The sequence below is a fragment of the Simochromis diagramma genome, unplaced genomic scaffold, assembly GCF_900408965.1.
Source record: "Simochromis diagramma unplaced genomic scaffold, fSimDia1.1 OVJJ01000676.1, whole genome shotgun sequence".
Classification (NCBI taxonomy): domain Eukaryota; kingdom Metazoa; phylum Chordata; class Actinopteri; order Cichliformes; family Cichlidae; genus Simochromis; species Simochromis diagramma.
The window spans coordinates 731,700-743,904 of record NW_024387466.1 but is presented as its reverse complement, the minus strand read 5'-3'; the positions used below and the strand labels follow the sequence as shown (position 1 = coordinate 743,904).

General features: G+C 40.0%; 1 protein-coding gene across 16 annotated transcripts in view; it reads left to right on the top strand.

Moving 5' to 3' along the window:
* Window positions 1-12,205, top strand: part of specc1 (sperm antigen with calponin homology and coiled-coil domains 1) — a 78,817-nt gene that overhangs the window by 23,480 nt on the left and 43,132 nt on the right. The window contains exon 1 of one of the 16 annotated variants that reach the window (XM_040014733.1): window positions 1,594-3,782. The exons of the other annotated variants lie outside the window; for them this stretch is intronic. Coding sequence (XP_039870667.1) covers window positions 3,743-3,782 — 40 coding nt within the window. The 5' untranslated portion in view covers window positions 1,594-3,742. Of the gene's footprint in view, window positions 1-1,593; window positions 3,783-12,205 lie in introns of those variants that run through there. 16 annotated transcript variants of the gene reach the window in all.

Below are 12,205 nucleotides of genomic sequence, written 5' to 3'. Positions count from 1 at the left end.
TGCCTGAATTCACTGTCTGAAGAAAAAGAAGATGTTAAGGGTCAATGATCTGCAGAGCCAGGAGACAGAGGTGTGCTTCAGGTACTATGGACCCCATACTGTCTGTAAATTTTACTATGCACAACCCAGACACCACACTCAGCCATAGCACATGGTCCCAGCAGGGCCCTGTCTGCTTGCGTCAGGCAGGAGGAAAACTGGTATGGTCCTAGAACTCCTCATACAGTATATGTCAGATAAATTAATCAAACGTGTTACAGTCCACTGAGACACCTCATTCAGCATAAGCAGTCAGCCATAGCAAACAGACACACAATGAAAAGCCGTGAGACATAGAGTGCAGTGAAGAAGTATTTGCACTCTTCCTGATTCCTTAGTGGGTTTTTTATTTTTATATTTGTCACACTTACATGTTTCGGATCATCAAACCGTAATTAATAATACACAAAGATAACCTGAAATACAAAAGGCAAGATATGATATGAATATGGCAATAATATGATATGATGACACAGTTTTGCACCTTTACAATATAATTCAGTGTTTACATGGCTCAAATCAATTTATTTATATAAGAAATCTCCTATGATGATTTCATTCAATAAAGGAAAAAGCTATCTAAATCTGCCTGCCCCTATGTGAAAAAGTAATTTGCTCCTATACCTAAAAACTGGTTGTGCTACTCTTATCAGCAAGACCTGCAAATCAAGTATTTGTGATAACTTCCAGTGAGTCATTCATGTCAATGTGGAGGAATTTTGTTCCACCCTTCTTGTTGTGCAGCGGGTTTTTTGTTTGTTTGTTTGTTTGTTTTTTTGTTTGTTTGTTTTTTTGTTTTTTTGTTTTAACATGAATGCCCTGTGCAAACTCATGCAGAAGCAACATTTGACAAAGTCGTTCCAAAAAATCGTAATTTTCCGGGGGGGGTTAGCCATGCAGAGGTGGACGTGCTGATGTGTTTCAGATTGTCCTGCCACATAACCCAAGCTTCAGGGCACAAACTGATGACTGGACACTCTCCATCAGGGTTATAGAGAGAATTATAACCCTGCAATTATAATTATATACAGAATTATAGATTCCATCTATTATAACAAGTCATCCATGTCCTGAAGCAGTGAGGCATCCCCAGACCATCACACTACCACCACCATGTTTGACTGTTGGTATGATGTTCTTTTTATAATATTTAGTGTTAGTTTTACATGAATTGCTGTTTTTTTTTTTTTTCAAGGCAATATGTATGACATGTGCCCTTGATGTAATTTTGGTAGTGCAGTCACTCCAAGGAAAGTTCATCACTGTTCCACGGTTTCTCCATTTGTGGATGGATGTAGATGGATCTCACTGTGGTTCACTTCATTTCCATATTGATACATGTCAGTGACTTTGTTTCCTTTTCTTTAGTTTGTAGCAAGATGTGTTGCTTTTTGAGATCTTTTACCCTGCTTCACTTTGTCAGACAGGTTCTATTTAGGGGATTCTTTGATTAAATGAGTTTTCAGTAATCAGGTGTGAATTTAACTTTTATAAATAAAAGTGTGTTTATTTATAATTAATTTGTGATTCAAGAAATGCAGTAAATACTTTTTTCACACAGGACTGGGTAGCTTTGAATAGTTTTTGTCCCCTAATAAATGAAATTATTATCCAAAAATCAAATTTGGTATTTACACAGGTTAACCTTGTCTAATATCTGAACATGATCTGTGTGAGAAATATGCATAAAACATAAGACATGAGGCTGATACTTTTTCACAGGACTGTATATGCTTACCGTATCTACAGAGAGTATAAAAAAAGTAGCATTACTGTTTATCTCTTCCTTTTGTCTCCCATAATGATCTTAAAACAGTATGATTGTGTTCTCTATTTATTTTGCATACAGTGGAAAAGAAGCTTACCTTAAGCAGTTATAGCTTTGCTCTTGTATCTGGGATCAACTCAGGCTAAATGCATTTTGCGCTTTTTAGGTTTGCTGGCCAGAGTTTTGGCTCAAAGTTTGAAATTCCTCTGTGTAGAAGCCCGTGACCCCAGCGAGTCACTGAAAGACACTAGACAAAGAGCAGTGGTCTTGCCAAATTTTGAAAGGGGTCTCTTGGACCCGCAGAGATGAACATCCTGCAGTGAGGAGAACATTCTTAGTTGGATTAGAGGCATGTTTGTTTACCAAGGTGGATGTGCTGCTCCAAGAGGAGGAGAGAAGAAAATATTAGGAAAGGAAGAGGAAGCTGTATAAGCAGTTTATGCAACAATCATATGATATGAAAAGACCCGTACAGTGTTGTATCAAAGGGCTGAATATTCAGGCTGACGTGGGCAGAATCGTGTAGCAAACTAGATCTTCCTTGCAGCTACTAGAGAATTTTTTTTAAATGGCTTCTCTGTTAATAATATTTTCTAATTCAAAACTATATTCAACTAAAAATGCACAACTATAAATTACCTTTGCATTATTATTCTGCTTATCAGTACATTTCTACAGTTCTTTTGAGCAGAAAGAAAATAATCCAGCAGCTCCCAGCTTATGCAACAGAGACTCTCATACTCCTAAAAATATCAGTGCTTATCTGTGTCACGTGTAGCTTAAAAAAAAATATAGTGCAGCAAAAATGAATGTTAATTTTGAAGAAATACATCCATGTGCATTTGATGTTTTGGGGTCTCAGAGTCAGACCTTACATATTAGAGTACAGGCTATTTTGACACACAGGTATATTCTAATCTATTCAACATTTAGGAGCCTAAAGAAGAGGCTGCTATAGTTGATCATACTTTATTCTCCTTTACAGTTTTGTACTTATGTTGTGAATGAGAGAAGACAGAACAAACCCCAAAGCTAGACCATCACCCCCTCCCAGCTTTTTACACATGTAGGTGAACCCACATGCATGCACATGCTATTGTTCCTTGCTGGGTGCACTGTAGGGAAAATGCTAGTGAAAGCTTGTGGCTAGTGAAAGCCCCTGACACACACTCCTCACACCCGCATCTCCTTTTCCCATTTTTGAAGACTTTTCTCTTCTTTATATTTTTATAAATCTGTATGTGGGAGCAGGCATGGAAGAAAGTTTGAAAAGAAAAGACAAGCTGCCACCATCTGCCAAAAATTACAAATGTTGCCTTTCCTTTGCTCCTGCTTCTCTTTCCTTCCTACTTCCCTCCACCCTCTTCTTTGGCTCATACTTGTCCTTTTTTGTTCCACTGAGGGACAGATCATCTCTCCATTGTTCAGCTGGTACTAGTGAGAGTAAACTGACTGGCAGCAGAGAGAGGAGGTGTGTTAAAGTGTGTGTTTCTGCGGGGTTTTTTTGTGTCTGGCTGAGGAAGCCACGCCTCCTCTGAGCTGATTCCAGTCATCAGTGCTATAATGAGGTGCACACGACGCTCCCTGCCTGCCTGCCCGCCTGCCAGTGTGACAAACTGTCACCATCCTGGAGGACAAACTCACACGCTTTCACGTACACTCACTCATTGATGGGACAGCAGCCCGTCTCCTCACACATGCTCATGCAGACACACACACTCGTATAGTCCTGGCAAAGAGAGGAGAAAAGAAGGAAGAATAAGAAGGATTTTACATCTCTTATTGCGTCCTCTCTATGTGGTGCTGATTTTGGGTGCTGAACAGAAGAAACAAGCCCACCACTCGTGCGCGCGCACACACCTCTACCCCCGCAGCCACGGACTCTTGGATTAGTCTGCCCTGGTGTGGAGTGTGGGAGCGGCGGAGCGGACCAACATGGGGAACCAAGCAGGGAGGCAGGAGGAAACGGAGTCAGGTCTGCTTCTTGTATCGTGGTTTGCCTCAGCATCACATCTTTGTGTTTCGTTTGTCTTCTCAGTTAAAAAAAAAACAAACAAACCAAGAAAGATGGACATTTTCTAAATACTATTTGCAATATGTAAGTACATTTAACAGACAAGTCCTGATTAATGAGTGCTGACTGTAGCGCTGGCTGAATGTGGCCTGGAGCTACAGAAGCTGTTTAAGCGTGTTACAAGTTTGTTGCTGCTTTCTTCTTCTACGTTATGTCTGTGTGGTTTTGGATCTGGTGTGTTTCTGCATTTAGTCAGACAGCACAGATCTGTGTTTGTATATATGCGAAGGGCAAGTACCGAGTTAGGTTTGCCTGACAGTAAGCATGAGGGAACCTGCCAGAGGAGATCATTACGCTCACATCCCCGAGTTCATTGTGCCACTGTAAGATTCCTATTTCAGTCCCTCTGAACTGCTCTCAGCAGCACTTTGTGCTGATCTTCAGACAACCAGGACATTTCACATCTTAAGCTTTCAACATTTCTGTAACAAAATTAGCATAGCATCTTATGTGCAGAGCCTCTTAATATAAAATATTAAACAAAGACATTAATCACATCTTTATTCGCTTATGTGATTATATTTGCAAGTTTAGACATGGCTCTGCAAAGACCCAAGTCATTGACACGCACTCTCTCACACACACACACACATGCAGTATTTTATCAGTCGTGGGCGTAAGCTGCATCATTTCATAGCAGTGGCATGTGTTGTTGGATGATAAAGCACAGAAGGCTCAGATTGGAAGGCAGTGGTTGCAGGCTGCAGCTTGCTTGACAAGATTAGGTCTTTCCAGTGTACATACCGCATGGAGCACACAGTTAATGCATTATACACAAAAGATTGCTGATACTGAATTTAAAAGCAGAACTAAGAAAGTTGATGTTACCTTTGCACCCACATGTTGCTTAGTAAACAGGTAAAAAGTACAGTTTTACAGGTAGTGTAGAAGTATGCGTGGTGGAAATGAATTAGAGTGAACTGGTAATATGGAGTAATAATCAATTATTCTCTTTTAGTTAAGAGAAGTGCTTAAACGATGCAGTTACTAAATGCAGTATGTACTCGATGATGATTGGTCCAGCGTCCCACATGAACCTACATTATGAAATTAAACATTCCTTCAGCTATATTAGCTATTGAAGGGCCTATTTTTATTAACTACCCACACTGAGCTATTATAACAAATAAAAATTGATCATCAAATGGCTTGAAATATTTTTATTATGCCTTTTCTTGACATCAAGATATGCCAAGAGCTATAAGGCAAATGATGCACAGAAAAAAAAGATACTTAGGCCTTAATAAAGTCACCAGTCACCATCTGCTAAACAACAATATGTTGATGGACAAAAACAGTGAAGTTTGTAATTCCTCCATTAGCTTTCTGATACACCCTGACAGTTAGGCCAGATGAGGTTTGTCAGACTGGGATTTTAAAAAGAGAATAACCGCTCTGGTGCCTGAAGAATGGAAAGAAATGTGGGAACAGGAGGAACTTGTTCTGATTTGATTGATGGTGTTATCTCTCAAGTGGAAGTCTAAGGAGTGAGCTGTCTGCTGCAGTGATAAGCGGGTCGTTATCACGAGCAAACCACACTGATGGCTACTACTGCAACAAGGCTTCCTCTCTCCTGACCAGGAGAGCAGCCAAACCTGTGGTCAGCGAGCTGTCGGCTGTTGATGAATCATCTGTGAAATATGGTCCAATAACAGTGGGTCTATTTTCGGGCCTACAACTCAATAAATTATACATGTTTGGGGCTCACTCAGGAATTGTTTAAAAAAAGGTTAAAACATGTTTGTGTAATGAGGTCAAATAGATTGTTGTGATTTTCGAATGGTCAAAAATGGGAATTTCACACATTTATGGTCTCTGCAGAATTTTGATTGGAATGCTTGGAGGTAGCTGTAATGTGTGAGGACATGGCCAAAAATGTAGAGGAGCCTAATATTTATGTGGCAGTTGGCATGTTGTCATTACAATAACATTGTTCTTTCTGTCCACACTCAGTGTATTAGTGGTACAGCAACATCAGGGCTCTTATGTTTAATTTGGAATGACTTAAAACACCAATCAAAATGTCGTTACCTTTAGCTGTCTACAGTGTATGTGTGGATAAATAGACTTGTTTCAGTATTGAAAATTTCTTTTCTTGTTTTCACACATTTTTTTTGTATGTTTGTGAGTCTTTGTGAACTGACACAGAAGATGTATTTTCGTATATTTCAGTAGAAGAACGCTCCATGGACTCAAATTTTTAGGATTCACACAGCTTTACTCGGTTTCATTTCAGACTTTCGCTCCAAGTCAAAGAATGTGGAAGGGCACGGAATAACGTGCCATGTGAATGGCATATCAGAGTAAATTGACGCAGAGCAGGGATTTACGATGAGGAAGCACATTTGTCCAACTTCTGATAGTCAGGACACCATGAGGAAGTTACACCAGTCACATTTTCCGTGGCAGCTGGCAATTGGTACAGTAAATACACCGTCCATGCTGTAGTACTTTGTGTTTGCAACGGGACGTGTGTGCTGTCTAAATGTCCTGTTTGTGTAACAGAGGCTGTAGCCTGGACATCAAAGTTGATACTTTTTTGTTGTTGTTCTTTTTGCCTTCATCCCTGAGCTTATAAAACTCCAAAATTTATGATAGAGCAACTAACAATACATATATGACACGGACACCATTACAAGAATGCTGGATCTGACATGCAAGCTACTAAGCCTGTGATTGTGTGTTCAATGCATACCAAATCAAACTTGACTTGATGTGGTTTGTATATCTGTCAGCAGCTGGCTGTGGTTCATCCTCAGTCTGGGAATGATAATCCTGGCCTTTCTGTCAATGTTAGCCCGGTTTTTGTCTTGAGAACAACAGGCCAAAGAAAGCTCACACAACTGTCACTTTGTACTGGGTGTCATCTTGTTAATAATCGCTACCCTAGTGTCCGGTCATACTAGAAAATGGAACAACAAGGATCACTCACTCTGTACCCTCAGTGGTGCTGAGAACATGGTGAGTTTGTGAGTGATCGTACGTTGTGAGCCATGGCTAATATTGTTGTCCTTTCAGTCCCCTGGAAAATCAGCAGACTTGGTTAGAGCTAGCTCATATTTTGAATTTGCTTTAGTAGTTCATTAAAGCTGAACTGTGCATAGATGTGTATTGCATTATTATATAAAATTAGTTTCCTTTCTTTTGATTATCCATTTAATTCTGGCCAGCCGAAAATGCCAAAGTTCCTCTGTGTAATTTAAGATTAGAAGTTGTAAAGTTGCTAATTCAGTTTCTATTTTTTTTCCTTAATAATTCCAGGATATGTTGCTTTATTGCCTTGTTGTGATTACTCCAGGAGAGCAAATCACAGATGATTAATTCAGCCCAAGTCTTGTAGTAGTCATTCTAAAGGACTAACGCTCAGATGGAAATCATCAGAAGCTTAAATCAAGTAATACTCATGACAACCTATTATCCATCACACCGGCTGATCCCTTAAACTCATTAGCATGTAAAATGCCATATGATCCTTCTATGAGTCCAGTGTTAAACTATTTTCCATGTGGAGCATAGAGAAATCCTCCCTCTCACTTGGCCTGCTCATGGCTTGTGCTATTGGATTTCTTTGTAGGGTATTGGCTCTATAAGTAATGTAAAGCTGAATGGATCAGCATAAGGGCGCTGTGTTAAAAGTCTTCACATGCAGGCCAGTTGCAACGATTCAATCAAGATGATTAAAGGAGCCAAAGAACTCAGGCCAAGTGTCCCTCTTTGGCTTGCCAGCTCTCACGGTGCACCTCCCTGCTGAGTTGCAGAGGAAGCACAGAGCTGTACACTTTTTGGGCAGAAACGAGTATCTCAGCTCAGTCTGGCACACATTATGTCTTCTTCAAAGACTGGGTGGAAGGTTTGCCCGGTCAGTTGCTGGCAGAGTTGATTAACATGTCACCTGCTGGCAGGTTACACCAAGGGCGTTAGATTAATGGGGTATTTTTCTGCACTTCTGCTTACAGAGGAAACTAGGGAGGCTTGATGCTTTCCAGGAGGCTCTGTGTCTATGAGTAAATGAGCAGTTCATTGCCTTCATTTCAGCCTAGTAATAAAAGTTTGAATGGAGTCTACTTTTTACAATTGTACTGCCATAAACCTGATGGCAGAGCAGCTCGCCAACCACTTAGAAGCATTTTCTGATATTGGTAAAAAACTCTTAAAATCTGGTGTTACAAAGTAATAATTTTAAAAAATAGGTAAATATCTATTTATTGGTGTTCAAAGTAACAGTAAAAGTAACATGAACAAAGTGTTGTGTTTTGTTTTCTGGGGGGGGGGTATCCCAAATGCAGATAACAATTCAAATTGTCTTTGTACTTGAATGCTTTTTAAGACAGGTGTTAGACTGTAGTGAGACTTGCTTGAAGGAGCTTCAATTATTTGGATATTATCAATTGTCTTATTGCATTAAATATGCTCCTTGAATGAGAGCAAGTTTAAAAAAAGAGGAATTTTAAGGAATTGTTGTGAAACACATGTTTGTGCTATATTCCAAAGCATGTTTATGTTTTAAAAAAAGAATTTTAATAGTTTTTAGTGGTTGACTGGCTGTTGTAACACAGTTCAGCATCCACACTAATCTCTGCTCAGTCAGTGTGGCAGTCATGGAGCCTCAGTTTTGTCTATCTTCCTCTTTGGTAAGAAGAAAGGAATGCCTGAGTCCTGGTATCTGACTGAAGGGCGCCTGTTGACCTATTTCATGTCCTGTCAGTGGGACAACAGGAAGTCCAAACACACAGACTGTGTTTCCGTCTCTCCTTTCTTCTTCCACCTGACTGGAAAACTGCACATCACATTTCCTCAAAGCCAGAGGAGAAGACTGCTGGGTGGCAGTAAGAGATTCTCTTCCAAAGCTTGTTTATTATGGTGACGGTGCCAATGCGTCATTTCAGGTGCCAACTGTCTGACACTTGACCACCTGCAGTCATTATTTCACCATGACTCTTCACCCATGATCCTGCTGCTCTGTAAATTGAAGGCTTTGTGCATTCTGCTCACTGTGCACTCTGTCACCTCTTAGCTGGCTGGCTGTCAGGCGAGCTGCAGTTGACTGGTCAGTGCTGGACTGTGTCCATCCACACGGCTCCTACTGTGATTTGAAAGCTTATCTTCATTAGCAAAATTAAAAAAAAAAAAAAAAGCCTGCACTCTGCATTAATGTGATGACTGTTTTTTTTAAGTTTGCGCTACTGGAAGTCATTCTGTTTGAGTCAGTTAGATAATTAGTTAATGTAAACAACACATTTATTTCATGTGGGCAGTCTCCACAATAACATGGATGCTGTTTTTGTAGTTGCTGTATAAACAGTGGTGGTATAGCTTGTATATGAAAATTCCAGTGCAGCTATAATTAACACATTAATATTTGTGACAAGAAGGCTAAAACGGTTCCCGATACACTGAATATAACAGTGAAAGTGCTCTGGGAAAGATTCCCTCCTTTTTGTTCAAAGCTGGCTTTTCCCAGTAGTTTTATCTCCCTATTAATAAGAGTTGGTCTCATTGGCTGCATGCAGATTTATTCCTTTCTAGAGGAGGTACAGTCAGTATGTCATTTACCTGCCCATTCCACTCCTTTTCATCGATTTAGTAGTTCTTCTCAGATGTAGCTATAAAAGATTCTGGATCTGAGCCAACCTACATCAAAGACTGTAATAAATTAAGGGGAAGATAACCGCTAACTATCTCTGCTTTAACTTTGATTTGTGAAAGGTTTGCACTTGCACACCCACAGTGGAAATGTTATTCTTTGAAGACCCTAAAGTAAATGTAGTTCTTGCACATTAATAGATTAATTAGAAGTACAAGTTTTTAATGTGCCTTGAAAACTATAAAGTCTGTGCTGTGCTTTCTCTGCAGTTCATGCCCTCAGTTAATATTACCGCTTTGACTGAACAGTCAAATTGCTGTAATGTGGTGTGTGAATTTAGTGATGGGAGGGACACCTAATTAGTGATGTTAACACACCTACTTTCTTTCTTTCATTAGTCTGTAAACAAAGTGGTATGTTTTACTCTCAGAAAACGTGATGGTTAATTTTTTTTAATAGTTCTTTTGTTTACTTTCTTGGTTCTTCAACATTTGTGAAACCCCTGTTATTTATAAGGAAATAATATTATAAGTGCCTTTTCATGTCCATGTCAACTATATTGTCTCAGTAAAAACTCTTCAGCTATCATATTTTATATCATTGACCACATTCTAATTTAAACTCTTTCTTCTCAGGGAGTCCTTCCACATTTAGCCAATTAGGATGGTAGTTTGAGTATAAAATAATAAATATTCTCCAGCTAGTGTCATGGAAACAAACTAACTGTAGTAGTAAATGTTTAAAAAAAAAAATACTGTCACCTGTCAGCAGTAATACCAAATGCTCAGTAACCTTAAGGAAGTTCAACCTGTTCTGTACCTGCCATAAATTCCACACAATAAGCTGATCTCAATGCCAATCAGTAGTCTGCTACTCATCCAATTACCAAATCTCATATAGAGCATGCTATTAAAACTCTATCAGCATGTATTTCCAAGCCACTTTGTAACCACTGCCACCCCAGCTCTTACTTTCCTGAGGTCCTGGATCCTGGAGAGGTCCTGCTTTTGCTCTCCCTGCCTCTGAATTTCCATTTATCCACATAGCAGAATAGATAGCTTGTGGAACAAAACCATCACCACATATAAATTATTGCAGATGTAAATATCAGTCTTTTGTTGACTGTAATGTTTCTAACTGAAACATACTATAAGTGGTTTTAATTAATGGTAATTGGTAGAATTTGGATACATTGGAGTGCAAAGCACCTCTGATATGGAGCCTTGCATCGAAGGCTTGGTTCTGTAACTACCGGACTCTGTATACTAGTGGCTATTTAGTGTCTCTTTTTGCATGTGCTAACTGCTGGTATTGAGACTGGTGTCATTTCTCTGTGCACATGAAGCAGCTGTGGTGATGTCATGGTTAAAGAGGTGGGTGATCTAAAGATGAGTGAGTTCATGTGCTCCATCTGGGTTTTATTCACTAAGAGCAAGAAGAAAACAGAAGATGAAGGGACAGCAAATGGAAGGCTGGCCCACAGTCCCATTCTTGGCATCAGTCATTCTCAAGGAAATAGCCTGATCTTAATCACTCCAGACTCTCTCTCACATAGACCTATTTAGCCTCTCTTTATTAGCACCCATCATTAGAATATGAGTTGGTAGGTGTTTCTTTGCCTCCCACGTGTGGATGGTGCATCGAGAAGTGCATAGTAAAATGTAGTAAACATTCAGGGTTTATTTTATGTTAACATCTTTCATGGGACTTTAGGAGTGCTTTCTGTCCTCATTCTGTCAGTCATGGGTTCATCATCTGTGAAATGCAGACATGTAACTGTGAATGTTGATGCAGTTCTTTGGATCTTTGTGAAGATCTGGGTCTCAGTTTACCTGACAGGATAAGAAGTTCTGCATTTATAAACTGTAGCATCTAAGGAGCTTGGAAAGAAAACCGTAGCATCCCTTCATTTGAGGCACGTGGCAGATCTTTTAAGGAGTGACAACACACAGTGTCCAGAGCCCATGCTACTATTCTTCATTTGCATAGTCTACAATTGTCTTTCAAATCTGATTGTTTAAGGATTTTCACTGAAAACTTTGACACAGTTGATATGATTTTACCACTCTGCTTTCGAAGCAAAGCTTCTCACTGCAGGAATCTTAAACAGCTTTGTACCCCAGAAATTGTGCCAGTGTTGGCAGCTTCTGCCTACCTACCTAATTGAATGAGGGGGTAGTCTGTGTACAGAGCCTATCAATGGCACAGTATTAAAAAAAACCCACGGAGGTATAGGATTTCCATTCAAAACGAGTCCATTTGTTTTTTCCATTTTGTATGCGTCTTTGCTTGAAGTGTGTGCGCATGTTGCTCTGGGTGATGATCCGTCTCCTCTCACAGGATGCCTGTCTAGCCTTTGCTTTGGGGGCTTGATGATGAAGCTGCATGTATGAGAGAGAGAGAGACAGTGCTCTCTCTGTCTGTGCTCTGCTTAAACTGTTCTGTGCCTGATTGCTCCACGTGCACAGGGACCTTTGTCATCCTTTGAAACAAGCAGGCCCCTTGTGTCCGTTTCGCTGTTTGCTGATGATCTGAAAACAAACAATACAGCGTTTTCAGGCGGCACACAACTCATGCGAGGCATCAGTAAATACTCTTCATATTTGAGAGGGGTCTGGAAAGGCCTCGCGGCTGCGGCCCACATTGATGCAGTTAAGCTCTGCTGCAGTCATGAATGGTTACAGCGAGCAACAGACAGTGTCAGGCAAATGTACTGTTGTCCAAACAGAGAACAATATGT